The sequence below is a fragment of the Schistocerca cancellata genome, chromosome 6 (assembly GCF_023864275.1).
Source record: "Schistocerca cancellata isolate TAMUIC-IGC-003103 chromosome 6, iqSchCanc2.1, whole genome shotgun sequence".
In the NCBI taxonomy this organism is placed as follows: domain Eukaryota; kingdom Metazoa; phylum Arthropoda; class Insecta; order Orthoptera; family Acrididae; genus Schistocerca; species Schistocerca cancellata.
This window is the reverse complement of record NC_064631.1, coordinates 579182897-579200696: the sequence shown is the minus strand read 5'-3', so window position 1 is coordinate 579200696 and position 17800 is coordinate 579182897. Positions and strand designations below refer to the sequence as shown.

The following is a 17800-nucleotide window of genomic DNA, read 5'->3' as shown; positions in this document are numbered from 1 at the left end:
TCCAGCACTACAAAGCCTTCTATTACACCAACAAATCCACAGTCTTTTTACTCCATTTTTCCGCCCCCTTCCGTCTAACCTCTTGAGTGCACCTACCTGCCCTACTCTCTCCCCTCCTCACCACTTTATGCTTCCACAAGCAGCACTTTACTGACCCCCTACCCTCCCCACCCCAGCCTCTTCCTTAACCCCACAACCCGTATTGCTTCTCACATCACGCACTGTTGCTCAAAGTCTGGGCTCAGCAGCCATAGACAGTGTGTAGCAGTCTTTTTGTTGCGCCTGTCTGCAGTTCAACATCTCCACTATGTGGTGAGTAGCAATCTATTCTTTTCATAATACTGCCAATATGTGTTGGCATGCACTCGAAGAAAGTAAGTTCTCATTAAGTGCTTTCTGCAGACTGCAGCTTAATCAAACGACATTACCATCTCCAATAAGTGGCAGTTTAGCTTTGAAAATGACAAAGTATTTTGCCTCCAGCAAAAAGCTGGAAGCCATTACTATCCATCAAAGGAAAGGACAGCGTGTGTAAGAGTGGTGGATATTTTGCTGCTCACCAGATCTCCATCACTTCCTATGTGGAGTGCTCAATTTGTGCAGTGTGGTAATTTCACTCTACAGGATGACAATACATTGTTAGAAGAACTTGACACATGGAACTTCCTGCACTCCATACATGACTGGGATGGGAAGAAACCCTAATAACGTACAATATGGCTTATCGTCCGCCATGTACTTCATGGAGGTTTACAGAGTACAGATGCAAAAGTAATTTTCCCCACAATTACGCTTGAAAATTTAACATTTTTCAACTTCGAAGTCCATATCAGATTAGTGAAATATAGCACAGTTTAGTCCATAAGATTCTTGTGTATCTTCAGCTGAAGGCAATTTCAGTGGGGTTCCTTTGGAATCACATGTCTATGCTGCCCCAGTGATGGTGGTTACAGTTCAAGTTCTTGACAACAGAATACAGTGATCAATGACTGACCATAAAACAGTAGTGTTAGTTACCCTTCCTAAAAAATTTAAAAAAAATCCATTGCTTGTTGTGAAAGCCTTTCCACAGTGTTCTTAATATGCTGTTTCAGAAGGTCAACTGTTTAGAAGTTGTCTCATTCACCCTTTCAACAACAAACCTTTCAGAAGCTGTAGCCACTACCTGTTACTAGTGTTCTGGAATAAAAATTTCTCACTGACAATAATGTACAGTTTTCCCAATGATGCCAAATTCCTGATAAAATAAATCTTGTTAAAAAAAGTCCACTCAGCAACTACGGTTTCAAAAACTGTATCATCCACAACCAAGAGGTAGAAATTCATACCTGCAACAAGAGGTAAAATTTAAAACAACTTCAACAAGTGACAAATAATTTCTTGGCAGCCCAAATAAAATTCATCCATACTCTTAATAACCATTACCTAAGCGAATATATTTGCAATTTTCCCTGTAATTAAGCTTGAAAATCTTATCTCTTAGAACATTTTCAACTTCAAAGTCCATATCAGCATATATATTTATCACTTTTGAGCCACAGCATACTGCCAAGGGGACAACATTTTGAGAATAATTTGGCTATGCAGTTTTATTTTCCTTAGCAACCAAGGAATACATTTTAAATCAGGCTGGGCTACTTATTTCTTCTGCTAGATCTCTGAACCTCTCATCACAACATATATCCCATGTTATGTCAACACAAGAACTCTTACCCACTCAGTGATGTAATCAACTCCAGGTACCCAAAAATTGTACTTACCTCCTTGGCTTTTAGATGTCTCCATTTTATTATGGATCACGTAAGTATGTGCTAATGACAGGAGTAAAGAAAATTAAAATGATGAAGTGACTCCCATATAGCATATTTCTATTGACATTACTTTAGAGAAAATTGCTTTTCTGTAGCAGAAAGTGGGATAACTGTTTCACACCTAAAGCATACCCGAAGCAAAGTGCACATATTTATTGCAAACAATATTGGAAGATGATTATACAAAGAAAATGTCATGCCAGCAAGAGAAAGCTTTAGATACCTAAAGTCAGATTAACAAAAGTAAGCTCACTATTAATATAGAAGACAGATACCAAATTTTAGGTGGTAATGTTTATTTACTGTGGATAAATTCAATCAGAATTGCACTCTTGCAAAAAGATAAACAAGAATATTTGACATTTGTTTTTGAAAGAGTATGCTCAGAAAATTGGGACTGCAGACTTACTTACTGGGTTGCCTGTGTACCTTGGAACTTATATTTAATAATATACTTTTTATGTAGGTACTGCCTAGAAAGGTCAGCAACAATGACTTACCACTAAGTGTAACAGGAAACAAAATCCGAGTGACCTTATATTCCAGTCCGTTAATTTAAAGGCTAAGCATGTGTTGTTATAAAATTTCCAAATATAACTGAATGAAGTATTTGCCTCAAAAACAGTGTTACTGTACCTTTGGATGTTGTACTCAACTTTGGGCACTTCTGCAGCTGTCATGGAAGCCTACTGTGGTATAGAATATGAACAAAAACTTATCTCCATGCACCAATGCAACAGGCAATGAAACAAGTATCATGTTCTAAACAACTCAAGCCTCTGTTATACTTCAAGGCAGGTGACACTTAAGGAAATACAAGACAGAAGTATTAAAAATAGATCAGTTCAAAAATGTTTTAAATTCTCTATACTTATTCCAAGTAAATAACTAGCTGCATTTCTCACAAGACGAAGAAACTACCTAGTTCCCTCTTTATTAACACCTTGAGCAATGATAGTTTTCCGCTAGATTTTCACAACAAATATAAACAATATGCAGTATGTGGGCAGTAATAGAAAAACAAACAATGATTAGGTAATTAATGCAATATTTCCCAATATTTACCAAGTTTGAAGAAAAAAATTTTACTATCAAGGTAATACCTCGTCTGAGTTAACTACTAAACAATCTCGGACATCGGCATCAGGGCTGAGGGGGTGGTGGGTGACCGGGACAGGTGAGTTCTCGCCCGCTTCCTGGGCCACTTCAAGAGCACTGCCAGACTTTATTACCTCAGTTGGAGAGGCACTGTCACAGCTAACGTCGGCACTCACACAGCTCGGCATACCCGTCACCCCGCCAACCTCTGCAGGAGTCCGTGGACTACTATCGTGATCACTGGCATCCTACAAACAAGACACACACAAAGCTACAACTAAATTTACCAAAAATGGTGCAGCATACTACTGAACTTCAGAGCAACAAAATGTACAGTATCAGTAGTGAAAATGTGACAATTAATATGACAAAAAGACATTACTCAGTGGATAACATGACAAATCTAGTATCCATAGTTAATGCCAGTTATGAAATGATCACAAAAACTCAGTTGTAGATAAAGCGTGTGGTAGACTCAATCTCTGTGTGTGTGTGTGTGTGTGTGTGTGTGTGTGTGTGTGTGTGTGTGTGTCAGAGAGAGAGAGAGAGAGAGAGAGGGGGGGGGGAGATTTAGGTTTAGGGGAACTCAATGGCAAGGTTATCATCACCCTTGATTCATGGATAGTATATGGGGAGCATGCACTTGGTCTACAAAGGACGCTAGAATATTGCTCAAGTGTGTGGGACCCACAGAAACATGGGATATTTAAATGTACACAAAGAAGGGCAGCACATATATGGTAATAGGTTTGTTTGACCCACAGAGACAGGGAAATATTTGAACTGGCCAATGTTTGAAAATGGACACCAAGTATCCCATGAAAGCCAGCATTATGAAGTTCTGAGAACCAGTATTTAGTAAGAAATCTAGAAATATATTACAACTGCTCCATATTGTTTCTACAGCGACTGCAATATAAATAGTAATTTCAGGTATGTAACTGACAACTCATTTTTATTAAAAAATTTCTTTTGGAGGAGTTATTATTTGTAGATGAAGACTATCTCAGCTTCGTACTTAAAAGGTGACACACCAAATTTGAGTAAGCAGCAGCTGGTAAAATCAGCTATAGTTTCTCATTTCCAGCCACTTCTCTTCCCACTTATGCACAACGTAGTACCTTAATAGTGAAGAGAGTGTATTTAGGGGCACAACAAATTCAACAAAATGATTTTCAGTGTATGCTTTCCTGGATATCATCTGCTTTTCATCCTGAATGCCAATGCAGGCTGGTACCAAGTGAAATTGAACCACTGACCCATGCCTTTGTAGACATTCAAGGATATTCTGGATAGCTTAGATTTGTTTGTTTGCTTGAGTACATTTGTTGTACAGCAGTAGACTCAAGGAGTAAGAGCTGATGAAAAATTCCACAGTCCTGGTATATCTCACTTGCTCCAGTGTTATCAAAATCCTATATAATTCTGAATCAAACACAGTAAATTTGATTGGTAAATGGATCTACAGGTCATAGCGTAAATCACAGAGCAGCCATGACAGCCCCCTGTTTAGGCAGATTGTGGAAATGGTCATGTAATTGTGGTAAACATTAAAAAACTACAAAACAATGCATTAATAACAACAAATCCAGGAGTGACGCCCCCTACAATTCATTAAATCTAAAATAATTCTTTACATAGCTCAGGGCTAGAGCCACCCAGTTTCTACGTGGCTCTAATCATGAGTTGAGTAGAGTTGGTATTTGTTAGACACTTACAAGGGGACTATGTCTCCTCATCATCACCAATTTCGCTTAAATGTATGGTACATGCGGGCTTGGCCAGAAATGAAAATGACAGAAGCAGGAGCTCCAGATAATGAAGCATTTAGAAAAAAATAGCATTTCTGGCATGTGTCGGACAAGGCACAAGCCACTTATGCTGTGTAGTTTCTATGCAGTAGCAGGCACAGTAGAAAGAGCACCGAACAGTAATCCAGGGGTCGTGGGGTTGAGTCTCTAAGCAGAAACTTCTTTTCTTTTTTTTTCCAACTTTTACATTATTCACACTGCAAATAAACTGCTATAATGTCCATATGGTGTATTTATTAATATTTTCATAAAGGGCATAAAATGGAAAGGCAGAGGACATTTTGGGATTGCAAACAAATTTTCAAGAAAGGATTACACTTACAGCTTCCACATAGACTTTTCAAATAAGTTCCAAGAAAGATTGTAATTACAGGAAAGGCAGGACTTCATGTTTCATCAGTTTCATGAATGTAAACCAAGTTTGTTTCCCTACAGAAACTTAAAAAGAACAATGTAATTTTAAAAGTATAGTGCTTAAAAAGGGTGCAAATATGGAGAAAATTATTGCTTCCACTGTAGTTACTATGAATATCATCCCAGCACATGTAAGTCAACACCAAAACAACAAAAGAATTTAATTTTATACACGAAGTTCTCATGTATGCTTTACAATACTTTCCTGGAAATTTATTTGCGATTTCAAATTTTTCTCTGCCTTTCCTTTTCACGCCTTTTATGAAAATATTAATAAATGTAATATACTGAGCATTATGTTGATTTATTTGCAGCATAACATAAAAATTAAAAAAAAAAAAAAAAGAGACTATGCCTAGAGAACCACTTAATTTTAAAAATACTGAGCAGTATGGATGATATAAAATGTAGATTAGCTATGGCAAGGAAAGCATTTCTCAAGAAGAAAATTTGTTAACATCAATTACAGATTTAAGTGTCAGGAAATCTTTTCTGAAAGTATTTGTATGGAGCGTAGCCATGTATGAAACTGAAACATGGACGATAATTAGTTTAGACAAGAAGAGAATAGAAGCTTTCGAAATGTGTGCTACAGAAGAATGCTGAAGATTAGATGGGTAGATCACATAACTAATGAGGAGGTACTGAATAGAATTGAGGAAAACAGGAATTTGTAGCACTACTTGACTAGAAGAAGGGATCAGTTGGTAGGACACATTCTGAGGCATCAAGGGATCACCAACTTAGTACTGGAGGGAAGTGTGGAGCGTAAAATCATAGTGGGAGACCAAGAGATGAATAAAGTAAGCAGATTCAGAAGGATGTAGATTGCAGTAGTTATTCAGAGATGAAGACACTTGCACAGGATAGAGTAGCATGGAGAGCTGCATCAAACCAGTCTCTGGACTGGGGGAAAAAAAAAAAATCAGAGACTCGACCCCACGACCCTCAGATTATCAGGTTATACTGTCTCTGTTGCGCCAGGCACTGCCTGGAAACTGTGGTAACACAAATAGTTCATGCCTGACCTGACACATGCCAGATATGCTATTTTTTCTTAATGCCCAGCCATCTGGAACTCCCACTTCTGTACCTATATTTCTGACCAAGCCTTACATTCACCACAAATTTGGGCAAAATCGGTGATGATGAGTAGGTGTGGTCCCCTTGTTAATGCTACTATGTGGTACTTTGTGTGGATGCCCTGAACACTCACAGTCCTGAAATTAGATCCTAATGAATGGCAACCAACAGTATGCCAATACCAGTGATTCTACAACCACAAGGATCTGCCACTGTATGACACATTGCAGCCCTCCAGCCTTGGCACAGAGACCAGCCTAATATCTTCATGGAGGTTTGAGTCAATAGCCTTTATATATGTATCTCCAATCTGTATACTGTGGGTCCATAATTCAGCCAGATTAACACAACAGCTTCATGAAACTGGAGTAGACTCTGTCTGTTTACTTTCAAGGAGTTGTGACTAAGGTGCTTGAAGACAGTCAATGCCTTCAAGGACGTTGGGTTCAAATCATTCAGTTAGGATAACTGCGATAGCTTTGATTCAAATCAAAAACTTAGAATAGCTTTGTAAGCTCAGCCGATTCAAAATGTTATAAATAGATGAGCAGATAAAAAGGAATGGCCATGGGCAGTTCCCCATCTTCAGTGGTTGCCAATCTGCTCGTGGAGAAATTTTCGGAAGAAGCATTAGAGACAGCTAGGTACAACCCCACATGCTTCTTCAGGTATGTGGCTGATACATTTGTGGTCTGTCCTCATGGCATGGAGAGTTTTGGAACACTACCCAAATCTAAAGTTCACTATGAAAGTGGAAAATAACGGTCAGGTAGGTTGGTTGGTTGGTTGGTTGGTTTAAAGGCAGGAAGGGACCAAACTACGAGATCATCAGTCCCTTGTTCCTAATAAAACAATACCACAAGTGTGAGAATAAAACAGACGATTCATATAACACAAAATGGAAAGAAAGGGAAAGCCACAAGAATGAAAGGAAGGCAGCGAACACTAAAAGGAACAAAAGAGGACAAGAAAATAACAGAGATATGCTAGAAACAGAAGAGAGTAAAACATGAAAGCAGATTACAGTGGCTGGCCAGCCACGAGAATAAAATGGGAAAACCAGCCACTCTGCAACACATTAAAATCTCCACCCTAAAAGCACTAGGATGGAGGGGACAGAGGGACAAAGGACATGTGCTGAAACCTACATAGAAGTATAAAACCCACTCTCACGGATAAAACAAAACTAAAGCTGCCGTGGAGGCATTGTCGCCCAACTCCGAAGGCAGCATGCTGAGGAAGTTAAAAGTCTGCTGCAGAGCGGCTAAAAGTGGGCAATACAGTAAGAGGTGGACGACTATCATTTGGGAGCCACAGCGACACTGAGGTGGGTCCTCACGATGGAGTAGCTAACCATGCATTAGCCACATATGGCCAATGCGGAGCCAGCAGAGGACAACTGATTCCCTGCGAGAGGCCTGCATGGAAGACTTCCACACAATCATAGTCTCCTTAATGACACACAGTTTGTTGTGTGTGCTGTTAGCCCATTCCGTCTCCCAAAGCCGGAAAACCCTGTGGTGTAAGACAGAATGCAGGCCAGCTTCAGAGATGCCTATCTCCAGAAGCGGTTTCCACATAGCCTGTTTGGCCAGCCTGTCGGCAAGTTCGTTTCCAGGAATTCCAACGTGTCCTGGGGTCCACACAAACACCACAGACACTACAGAGGGTGGCGAGGGTAGCACTGGTTGATAGCTTGTAGGCTGCTCAATGAGTCAGTACACAGGAGAAATGACTTGCCAGGGCATGAGCGGATGTACTCAAGAGCATGAGATACGGCCGCCAGCTCTGCAGTGAAAACACTGCAGCCAACCAGCAAGGAGTGCTGTTCAATATGTCCTCCATGAAGATAAGCAAAGCCTAGGTGACCATCAGCCATAAAGCCGTCTGTGTAAACCACTTCAGGACCCCAGAACACATCATGAATCGAGAGGAAGTGGCAGCGAAGAGCGGCAGGGTTAACAGAGTCCTTAGGGCCATGCAAAAGGTCCAGACGAAGCTGCGACCAAGGCGTACACCATGGAGGCGTATGTGAATGGACCGCAAGTAGAGGTGGTAAAGGAAAGGACTCCAGTGCGAAGAGAAGGGACCGCATGCAAACCGCAATCGTTAGCCCCGATCTGGGTCGCCGATGCGAGAGATGGACTGCCGCGGGTGGGAAAAGGAGACGGTAATTCGGATGCTCAGGGGAACTATGAATGTGTGCTGCGTAACTGGCGAGCAGTTGCACATGTCTGATCTGCAGTGGAGGGACACCACCTTCCACCAGTACACTGGTCACCGGATTCGTCTTAAAAGCTCCTGTCACTAATCGAACCCCACAATGGTGCATAGGGTCGAGTAAATGCAATGCTAAAGGCACTGTCGAACCATAAACCACACTCCCATAGTCAATTCAAGATTGGACAAGGGCTGTGTAGAGCTGCAGCAGCATACAGCGATCTGCACCTCAACTGGTGTTGCTCAGGCAACGGAGGGCATTGAGGTGCTGCCAGCACTTCTGCTTAAGCTGACGAACATGAGGGAACCAAGTCAATTGAGTATCAAAAACCAGTCCTAGGAATTGATATGTCTCCACTACAGTCAGTGGATCGTCATTAATGTAAAGTGTGGGTTCCGGATGAACGGTATGACACCGACAGAAGTGCACAACACACAACTTTGCGGCTGAAAACTGGAAGCCGTGGGCTAGAGCCCATGACTGCACCTTGTGGATGGCTCCCTGGATGCGCCGCTAAGCAACAACGGTACAACAGAAGTCAGTCTGCATATAGAGAAGGTGAGATGGAGGACCTGACAGTTGCTGCTAGACCGTTAATGGCCACTAAAAAGAGAGAGACACTCAATACAGAGCCCTGCAGGACTCCATTCTCCTGGATACGGAAGGAAATATGGGAGTCACCAACATGGACACGCAAAGTACGGAGTGACAGGAAGTTTTGGATAAAAATCGGGAATGGTCCTCGGAGACCCCACTCATATAATGTGGCAAGGATATGCTGTCGCCAAGTCATGTCGTATGCTTTACGTAAGTCAAAACAGATGGCAATCAGGTGTTGCCATCTGGAAAAGGCCGTTCAGATGGCAGACTCGATGGACACAAGATTATCAGTGGTAGAGCGACCCAGGCGGAAGCCGCAATGACATGGAGCCAGCAAGCCACTTGACTCCAGGAACCAACCCAACCGCCGACATACCATACGTGCCGGCTGCTCACAAGGAATGTTGGTGAGGCTGATAGCTATCCACATCAAGCAGATTTTTACCAGGTTCGAGCACTGGAATGATGGTGCTCTCCCGCCACTGCGATGGAAAGACGCCATCGCACCAGATCTGGTTGAAGATGACAAGAAGATGTCGCTTGTAGTCAGATGAGAGATGTTTAATCATCTGGCTGTGGATGCAATCAGGCCCAGGAGCTGTGTTGGGGCAATGTGCAAGAGCGCTGAGGAGCTCCCACTCTGTAAATGTGGGCATTATAGGATTCACTGCAGCATGTAGTGAATGAGAGGACGTTTCCTTCCAGCCACCGTTTGACTGTGCGAAAAGCTGGGGGGTAATTCTCCAATGCAGAGGCTCGAGCACAGTGCTCAGCAATGTGCTCGGCAACTGTGCATGCATCAGTACATAACTCGCTATTTATGGTAACACCAGGGACAGCTGTTGTGGCCTGGTACCCGTAAAGACGTTTGATCTTTGCCCAGGCTTGGGAAGGTGACGTGTGGCACCCAATGGTGGAGACATAACTCTCCCAACACTCCTCCTTTCATTGTTTGATAAGGTAACAAACACGGGCACAGAGCCATTTAAAGGCTATGACATGCTCCGGGGAAGGATGCCACTTATGCCGCTGTAGAGCTCGCTGATGCTCCTTAATTGCTTCAGTGACTTCCAGCGACCACCAAGGGACTGCCTCACGCCTCGGGCACCCTAAAGAGCAAGGCATCACGTTTTCTGCAGTAGAAACAATTGTGCTAGTCACCTGCTCAACCATCACATCGATGTTACTGTGTGGGGGAGATTCAGCAGTGACAGCAGAGGTGAAAGTTCCCCAGTCCGCCTAGTTCAAAACCCATCTGGGCAGGCATTTGAGTGCCTTATGCTGGGGCAGTGACAGGAAGATGGGGAAGTGGTTACTACCACAAAGGTCATCATGTGCTCTCCAGTAGAGAGATGGGAAAAGTCCTGGGCTGCAAATTGATAAATCAATGGCCAAGTAACTACCATGAGCCACGCTGAAATGTGTGGCGGCCCCAGTATTTAACAGGCAGAGGTCAAATTGCGCCAGTAAAGCTTCAGCATCTCTGCCTCAGCCAGTAAGCATAGCACCACCCCACAAGGGGTTATGGGCATTAAAATCTCCCAGAAGTAGGAAAGGTTTAGGGAGTTGAACAGTCAGTGCTGTTAATACATTCAGGGGTACTGCACCATCTGGAGGAAGATATACATTGCAGACAGTTATTTCCTGTGTCATCCTTATTCTGACAGCCACAGCTTCAAGAGGGGTCTGAAGGGGCACATGTTCACCACAGACCGAGTTTAGGACATAAACGCAAACTCCACCTGACACTCGATTATAGTCGCTACGGTTCCTGTACTACCCCTTACAGCCGCGGAGGGCAGGGGTCCGCATTGCTGGGAACCAGGTTTCCTGGAGGGCAATGCAGATAGCAGGTGTAAAGCTTAACAGTTGTCATAGCTCAGCCAGGCGGTGGAAAAAACCACTGCAATTCCACTGGAGGATGACATCTTGAGACTGGGGAGGTGTGGAACATTCAGTGAGGCAATTTACACCTCAGTCACCTGCTGCCACAGATATATTGCCTGAGCAGTCTATAACCATTGTGTCTGAGGGTCTGATGAGATCTAGATCCTCAGCGGACGCCAAAATCTCCACCCCATCCTCAGCCACAGAGCTTGTACGTAGCGGTGGTGTGGGTGCCACCACAGTTTCGTTGGTCTTAAGGGTTTTCTGTTTGGATTTCTCTTGCTGCTCCTTAGGTTTCCCTGGCTGGGAGAACTTCACTGGCTCAGTCTCTGGGACTGAGGATGAGTGTGAAGCCGTACAACCAGCTGCTTTTTGCCTCTTCAGCCACTGGCGTGTGTCATCTTTACCACTAGAAGAAACCTGGGAAGGGAGTGACCCAAGGGAGCCCTTCCTAGCAAAAGAAGACAAAGAAGACTTAGGCTTCTCCAGCTTAGAAGTGGGGATGGATGTCCTAAATGGTTGGGGCAGTGTTGGTCCCGAAGTAGGTGGTGCAGAAGCAACAGGGAGGGAAATGGCCCCCACCATCAAGGGGGTAGGTGTAGTCTTCCAGCTCTGAGAGGTGACCTGGGCTGGCGGAGCTGATGGTGCCAGAACAGATGTAGCGGCGGCATAAGACGATGTCATACGCACAGGATACAGGCATTCAAATTTTCTCTTAGCCTCAGTGTAGGTCAGTCTGTCCAGGGTCTTTTACTCCATGATTTTCCTTTCTTTCTGGAGAATCCTGCAGTGAGGCGAGCAAGGCGAATGGTGCTCTCCACAGATGGCACAAATGGGAGGTGGGGCACATGGAGTATTGGGATGTGATGGGCATCTGCAATCTCGGCATGTGACTCTGGATGTACAGCAGGAAGACATATGGCCAAACTTCCAACACTTAAAGCACCGCATCGGGAGAGGGATATAGGGCTTTACATCACACTGGTAGACCATCACCTTGACCTTCTCAGGCAATTTATCACCCTCAAAGGCCAAGATGAAGGCACTGGTGGCAACCTGATTATCCTTCGGACCCCAGTGGACACACTGGATGAAATGTACACCTTGCCGCTCTAAACTGGTCCGCAGCTCATCGTCAAACTGCAAAAGAAGGTCTCTGTGAAATTTGATACACTGGACCATATTTAAGTTCTTATGGGGCGTGATGGTTACAGAAACATCCCCCAGCTTGTCACAAGCGAGTAACTCCCGTGACTGGGCAGAGGATGCTGTTTTGATCAAGACAGAGCCAGATCTCATTTTGGACAAGCCTCCACCTCCCTGAGCTTGTCCTCTAAATGCTCAACAAAAAACTGAGGCTTCATCATCATGAAAGATTCCCCATAAGCTCTTGAACATACAAGGTACCGGGACGAATAAGATCCACTGCCATCCTTAGCCTGACGTTCCTTCCATGGTATGGCAAGGGAGGGGAACAATTTGGGGTTGTACTTCTGTGCGTTGAAATCAGCTCGTGATTGCTTCGAGACTGCCGGTGTTTCAACACCAGCAAGAGATGATGGACTACGCTTCATCGCATGTCATCTGCCCTGATGCCACCCACTCCAACCAGGGGCCCTCCCCACGGGTGCCACCCAGCTGCAGCAAAGGCCACCTGGCAGGACGGCCATTGCCGGAAGTCCCAATGCCCCAGGGGGATGGACATCTACACCTTGGCATTAGTGGGGAGTTAACGGCGCAGGCATCAGCAGAGCAATCCCTGTGTGGTGAGGGGGCTATAACCAACAGGGCACATGGCGGCTCCACCACGGACTGGCTACTGTGCTGGATATCAGGTGCAAAGATGTCCATGGTCATCAACAATGCAGGAATTGACTCTGCATAGTGGATGGTTGAAAACGCACCCAGGAAGGTGTCCTTGCCCAAGAGATGGAGAATGGGCAGGACTGCAATGCAACGACAAGAAAGTGGGCTAAAGATCTCAATGCACGATGGACACGATGCACCTTGTAAGACGCCCTTCTCCAATTGGCTCGCTCTTCAGGAAAATTTTGAAGAATGGAGGTCAAACCCTACAGGGGAACATCACATAAAGACCAAAACGTGTGAAATTCCTTTTAGCTGCCTCGTACGACAAGCAGGAATACCTCAGGTCTATTCTAACCCCGGACCCACAGGGGGAAAAGAATGGTCAGCTGAAATTTCTGGATGTTCTAGTCAAAAGGAGTGCAGATGGGCCATTTGCCCATTGTGTGCACCTCAAACCAACAAACACTGATTTTTAACTGCAGGCTAGCAGGTGTAATCTCGAGCACAGAAAAATGGAGTTATGAAGACACTGGTCCCCAGGGCACCTATCTTGCCAGACTAAGATTGTTTGACACCAGAAATAGAGCATCTACAGTCAAGCACATTCAGAAGGTCTTTCAATCAGCCACTCTACCACACAACAGAGAAGAAGAGCAAGATGAAGTAAACACTGTGGCTTACTTGTCCTATGCAGGATCTATTTCTGCAGAGATCAACAGGATTCTCAAGAAGCATAACTTGAGAATGCATTCTGTCCACCTATCAAAATAAAACAGCTACTAAGAATTGTGAAAGATTACTTCGGTTTACAAACATCAGGAATTTATAATATACCTTGGCATTGGAGCATGTCCTACATTGGCCAAAATAGGACAGCGGACATCAGATACCAAGAGTACCAGAGGCACACCTGGCTGAGACAGGCTACTGAATTTCACACTGCCGAGCACTTCTGGAACTTAATCATACCATAATCTATGGAGGAGCGAGTCTTCTGGTACAACCCCCAGATACTGGGATGGTGTTGTATAGGACTTGCAAAGAAAACCTCATGAATAATGACAATGGATTCCAACACAGTGGAGTCTGGGATCCTGCTAAAAGATGCAACTATGCATAGTGAAGAACTGAGTATGTGGACATGGGGAACAAGTCTCAGACAGAGCACCAGATACACCATACCGAGATTAGAACACCAGATTGCTAACAGGTGCACCAGACAGAAATGAAATGCCAGCTCACGGCCATGTGCACTGGTTTGAAGACACTACATCTCAGGACATTTCTAGGGGAAAGAGACTGTAGATGGAGCACCTGGAACAGGCAATGGAGGTAAAGTCAATAGATATAAATACTGGACCCATTCTGCTCCATGAGCAGTCTCAGTTAGCACCTGATGAAGGTAAGAGTCACATTGTTGAAATATTGTGCCTGGATAATACTGATATCTGGCAGGACACACGATACCTCAAGATGTCATGATGGGAACATTTAAAACCAACACAAAGAGTCATCTAACATGGCTACAACAGTCAAGTCGGTGTGGCAAAGTTGAAGGAAGAACAAAATAAACTGAAAAGTTGTCCAAGAATAAGGAGAATTTTACTGGACACATTAATACAGATTTTACATTATTAATGGCAAAGACAAAGATTAATGTATAAAAAAATTGTGTTGAGAGAAACCATTCTCCTACTCAAATCTGCTGCTTCCAATCTCCAGCCATGCTGTATTTAATTTTTTAGAAACTGTAAAATGGTAGGATACATATTACTTTTCAATGCTGCTCAAATCACTAACTACTACATATCTGTAGGCACAAATTTTCACATGCTTCATTCACTTCAGTTGTCTTATTACATGCAGAGTAATGCATTTTTACATATCTGTTTTAGTTTTAATATCACAGTTTTTACTAGGATGGTGATGTCAGATACGGTAAGCTTTTACCTTTCTCCAAATTGAGATTTTCCTTACTCAGCATTATCACTGAATTCAAACCATGCATGACCTGGATTTTTCTTATTCAGAAGGCTTTGCCAATGATGAAAATATAACTGTCACCGTTCGTATTATAATACAAGTGCATGTAACATAGTTGCGAATTTCTGGCTGGAAGAATGTATAGACAATGTGCTGCCATTACATTACCCACTAATTACAGAGACCCACATTTTAATGTGACACCTAAGTAGAAAATTACCTGGATTTTTAGAGAGAGAAAACTCTAAACGCATGGAAAATTGTACGATATACCATCCAAAATCAAAAAACGACCAGAGCTTTATAACAGCATAATCACATTACATGACATTATGTCAGGGACCATATCAATCACTTGGCAAGGAAACACATCTGATTCCTGTTATTTGAAAAATGTGTTATTTCAGTTAAAAATTACAAATCTTCAATAGTGACACAGAAATTATGTGACATATGAGAATATTTTAAATGAAATTAGTAAGAATACTGAAGTGTTATTTTAATATTGTTGCAAAGGGGAAAATTTATCAATAGCGCAATGCAAAAGTGACTTCAGATTACACTGTGCATCAATTAACATACATGATACTTGAAAAATTAGTCAACTAAGTGAAGGAATAAGACACAAAAATGGGAATGGAATCTAAAAAAATTATGTACACTCATAACTAACATGATAAGTACAATGTTCCTTGACCTGGTATGGAGATGGCAATGGTACCTATTAACTGACTTATGCAAATGGACAGAGGCATATAGCATGAATAACTGACACACAGATTATATGCACTGTGTTTTCTGCACACTAGTACATTCTAGTTATATATGGCAGCACTGACCACTCCATTAGTTGTTAAGCTGCATACAAAATTTTGTTATTGAACATGTTGCACAATAACGTAAATCAACTGTCAATTTGATCTACTTAATATCATTGTTTGTGTGGAATTTTACAGTAACTGTGTGTGTTTCATCCAAATGGGTAAACTGAAACTGCATGCTATCACAAAATTATGTGCTTAGGGTGATTTTTTGGTTGATGAAAATTCATTCAATGTTTGTGTAGGTTTTTAACCTGTCTGCTGTTTTATCACTGAACAGTTAAGAAATCGCTGGCACAATACAAATATAATCCACTTGAAGGACATCCCAAAACTGCAACCATAGATGAAAATATTACAAAAGTGTGCAACATGATGCTGGACAATCAGCAATTTGTATTAAACAGACGATGTCACAGGCATGTCAGAATAACCACCATTTTGCATCTTCCTTGAAAAATCAGCTTTGATAAAATCTGTGAAAAGTAGTATTAGTCAAATATTGACCAAAATTAGATGTGAAATGAATGTCAGGACAATTTTTAAGAGAATCCTACTGATAGTGTGTGCTGATTTCCTACTGTGGATGAGACAGGATTCACTATTTCAAGTCAGAAATGATAGATATATGGGCAACATTTTCTGATATGGAGAAGCAATTATTCTTTTGATGAACACTAACTTACAAATATTACCTAAGTCTTGCAGATGAAATAGCTACAAAACATTTCAAGTGGTCATGATTGCAAATGTAAAAAGAGTAATCCTCCTTTAGGACATCATACACGTCCACAAAGATGCTTTGACAAATGGAAAAATAAGGGATTTTAAGTAAGCAACGTTAGAACATCCTCCATATTCACCACATTTTGACCACTCTGATTACCATGTATTTCCATCTCATGGAATTTGTGGCTGGAAGATGTTTTGAACTCAATCAAAATATTATGAAAGCTGAAGGCAGGGTATTTTTGAGATCTTCCAGAATCATACTCTGGAGATGGAAAATCTTTAGACACAGATAATTGACCACAATGAGAATCAAGTAAAAAAATATTTTTCAACTGTAAAACACTATCTCTCATGGACAGACCACAAAATGTTGTTCTTTCCTTGTACAAACATTCAGAAATGATACTAGATGGAGGGTGAAAAAATTAAAAATATAATTAATTAAACAAGGCAGCATTCAGCACTCATGTCTTGAAAAATGAATCTATGTAACTGTAATGCAAAGCTCATTCATACGTAAATCAATGAAGTGCAATATTTGCAAACATGGAAGAAAATCTAATTTCATGCACTAAAAATGCAAAGATCAACTTATATAATACATACCACCTATAAAAATCTACTTATCAATTTTTCCTGGGACTTGCTGCTGAGTGACACAAAGAAACTTCCACAATAAAATATATCAGAACTACTATTAGCATGAAAAAGTACGAACCTGACTATCATGCTGACGGGTGAGAAACTGGCACCAAGGGTCTGGAAGGTGACTCAGATCCTCCTTATGTCCTGCAACTCTAGAATTTATCTGCAACATATAGCAAGAATTTATTCCATACGTAGTTTTCATTGTCTCAAATACGGCTTCCGCCCTTTCACTGGTAGAGCCTGATACATCATGCAGCAGCACATAATATCGAAGAACATCAGGACAAAACCACTTGGGCAGCTTTGCGGGAGTAACATTCTGCAGCTGTTGGAGTTGCTGTCCCATGTGCACCAACATGTCCAGAGGGTTAGTTTCAGCAGAAGAGACAACCAATATACCTGTATTTCAGTGTCAAGGATAGATGCAACTAATGACAATACTTAAAAAGATAACACACAGAGAATCTGATAGAAAAACTCACAAATTTGAAGTAATAATCACAACTGTCTGTGGTGTTATACATCAGTCTTGATCAGAGACCTTACACATATTAAGAGAAAACAAATGAGGATAAAATCACTAAAATTGTTACACAGTGAGCATCAACCCTACAAAAAGACACTGATGCCCCTAACTCCCACCTCACTTGCACTGACACACACAATCACTCTATCTTGCACATGTTAAGACAACAGAGAAAGGATGAAATGCAATGTGCTATACCAAGAATTACAAATTCAGATATGCCAACTTTCAAAAGTGAAAAATCAGGAGAATTTTAGTGGTGTACTATTGTGAATAACAACATATCCCTGACGATTAAAGTTGCAATAATTCAATACCTCTAACAACTCAATTACATTTGCTTTATTATTTACATG

General features: G+C 42.0%; 1 protein-coding gene across 3 annotated transcripts in view; it reads right to left on the bottom strand.

The window, feature by feature from the left end:
• The window catches only part of LOC126191356 (trafficking protein particle complex subunit 8), a 313324-nt gene that overhangs the window by 268335 nt on the left and 27189 nt on the right, over positions 1-17800 (bottom strand). For 2 of the 3 annotated variants that reach the window (XM_049932196.1, XM_049932197.1), the window contains exons 4-5: positions 16989-17317; positions 2915-3157 (exon numbers count right to left, since the gene is read on the bottom strand). In XM_049932196.1, the coding sequence (XP_049788153.1) occupies positions 2915-3157; positions 16989-17317 (572 nt within the window). The remainder of the gene's footprint in view (positions 1-2914; positions 3158-16988; positions 17318-17800) is intronic. The other variant, XM_049932199.1, reaches the window with a different exon arrangement.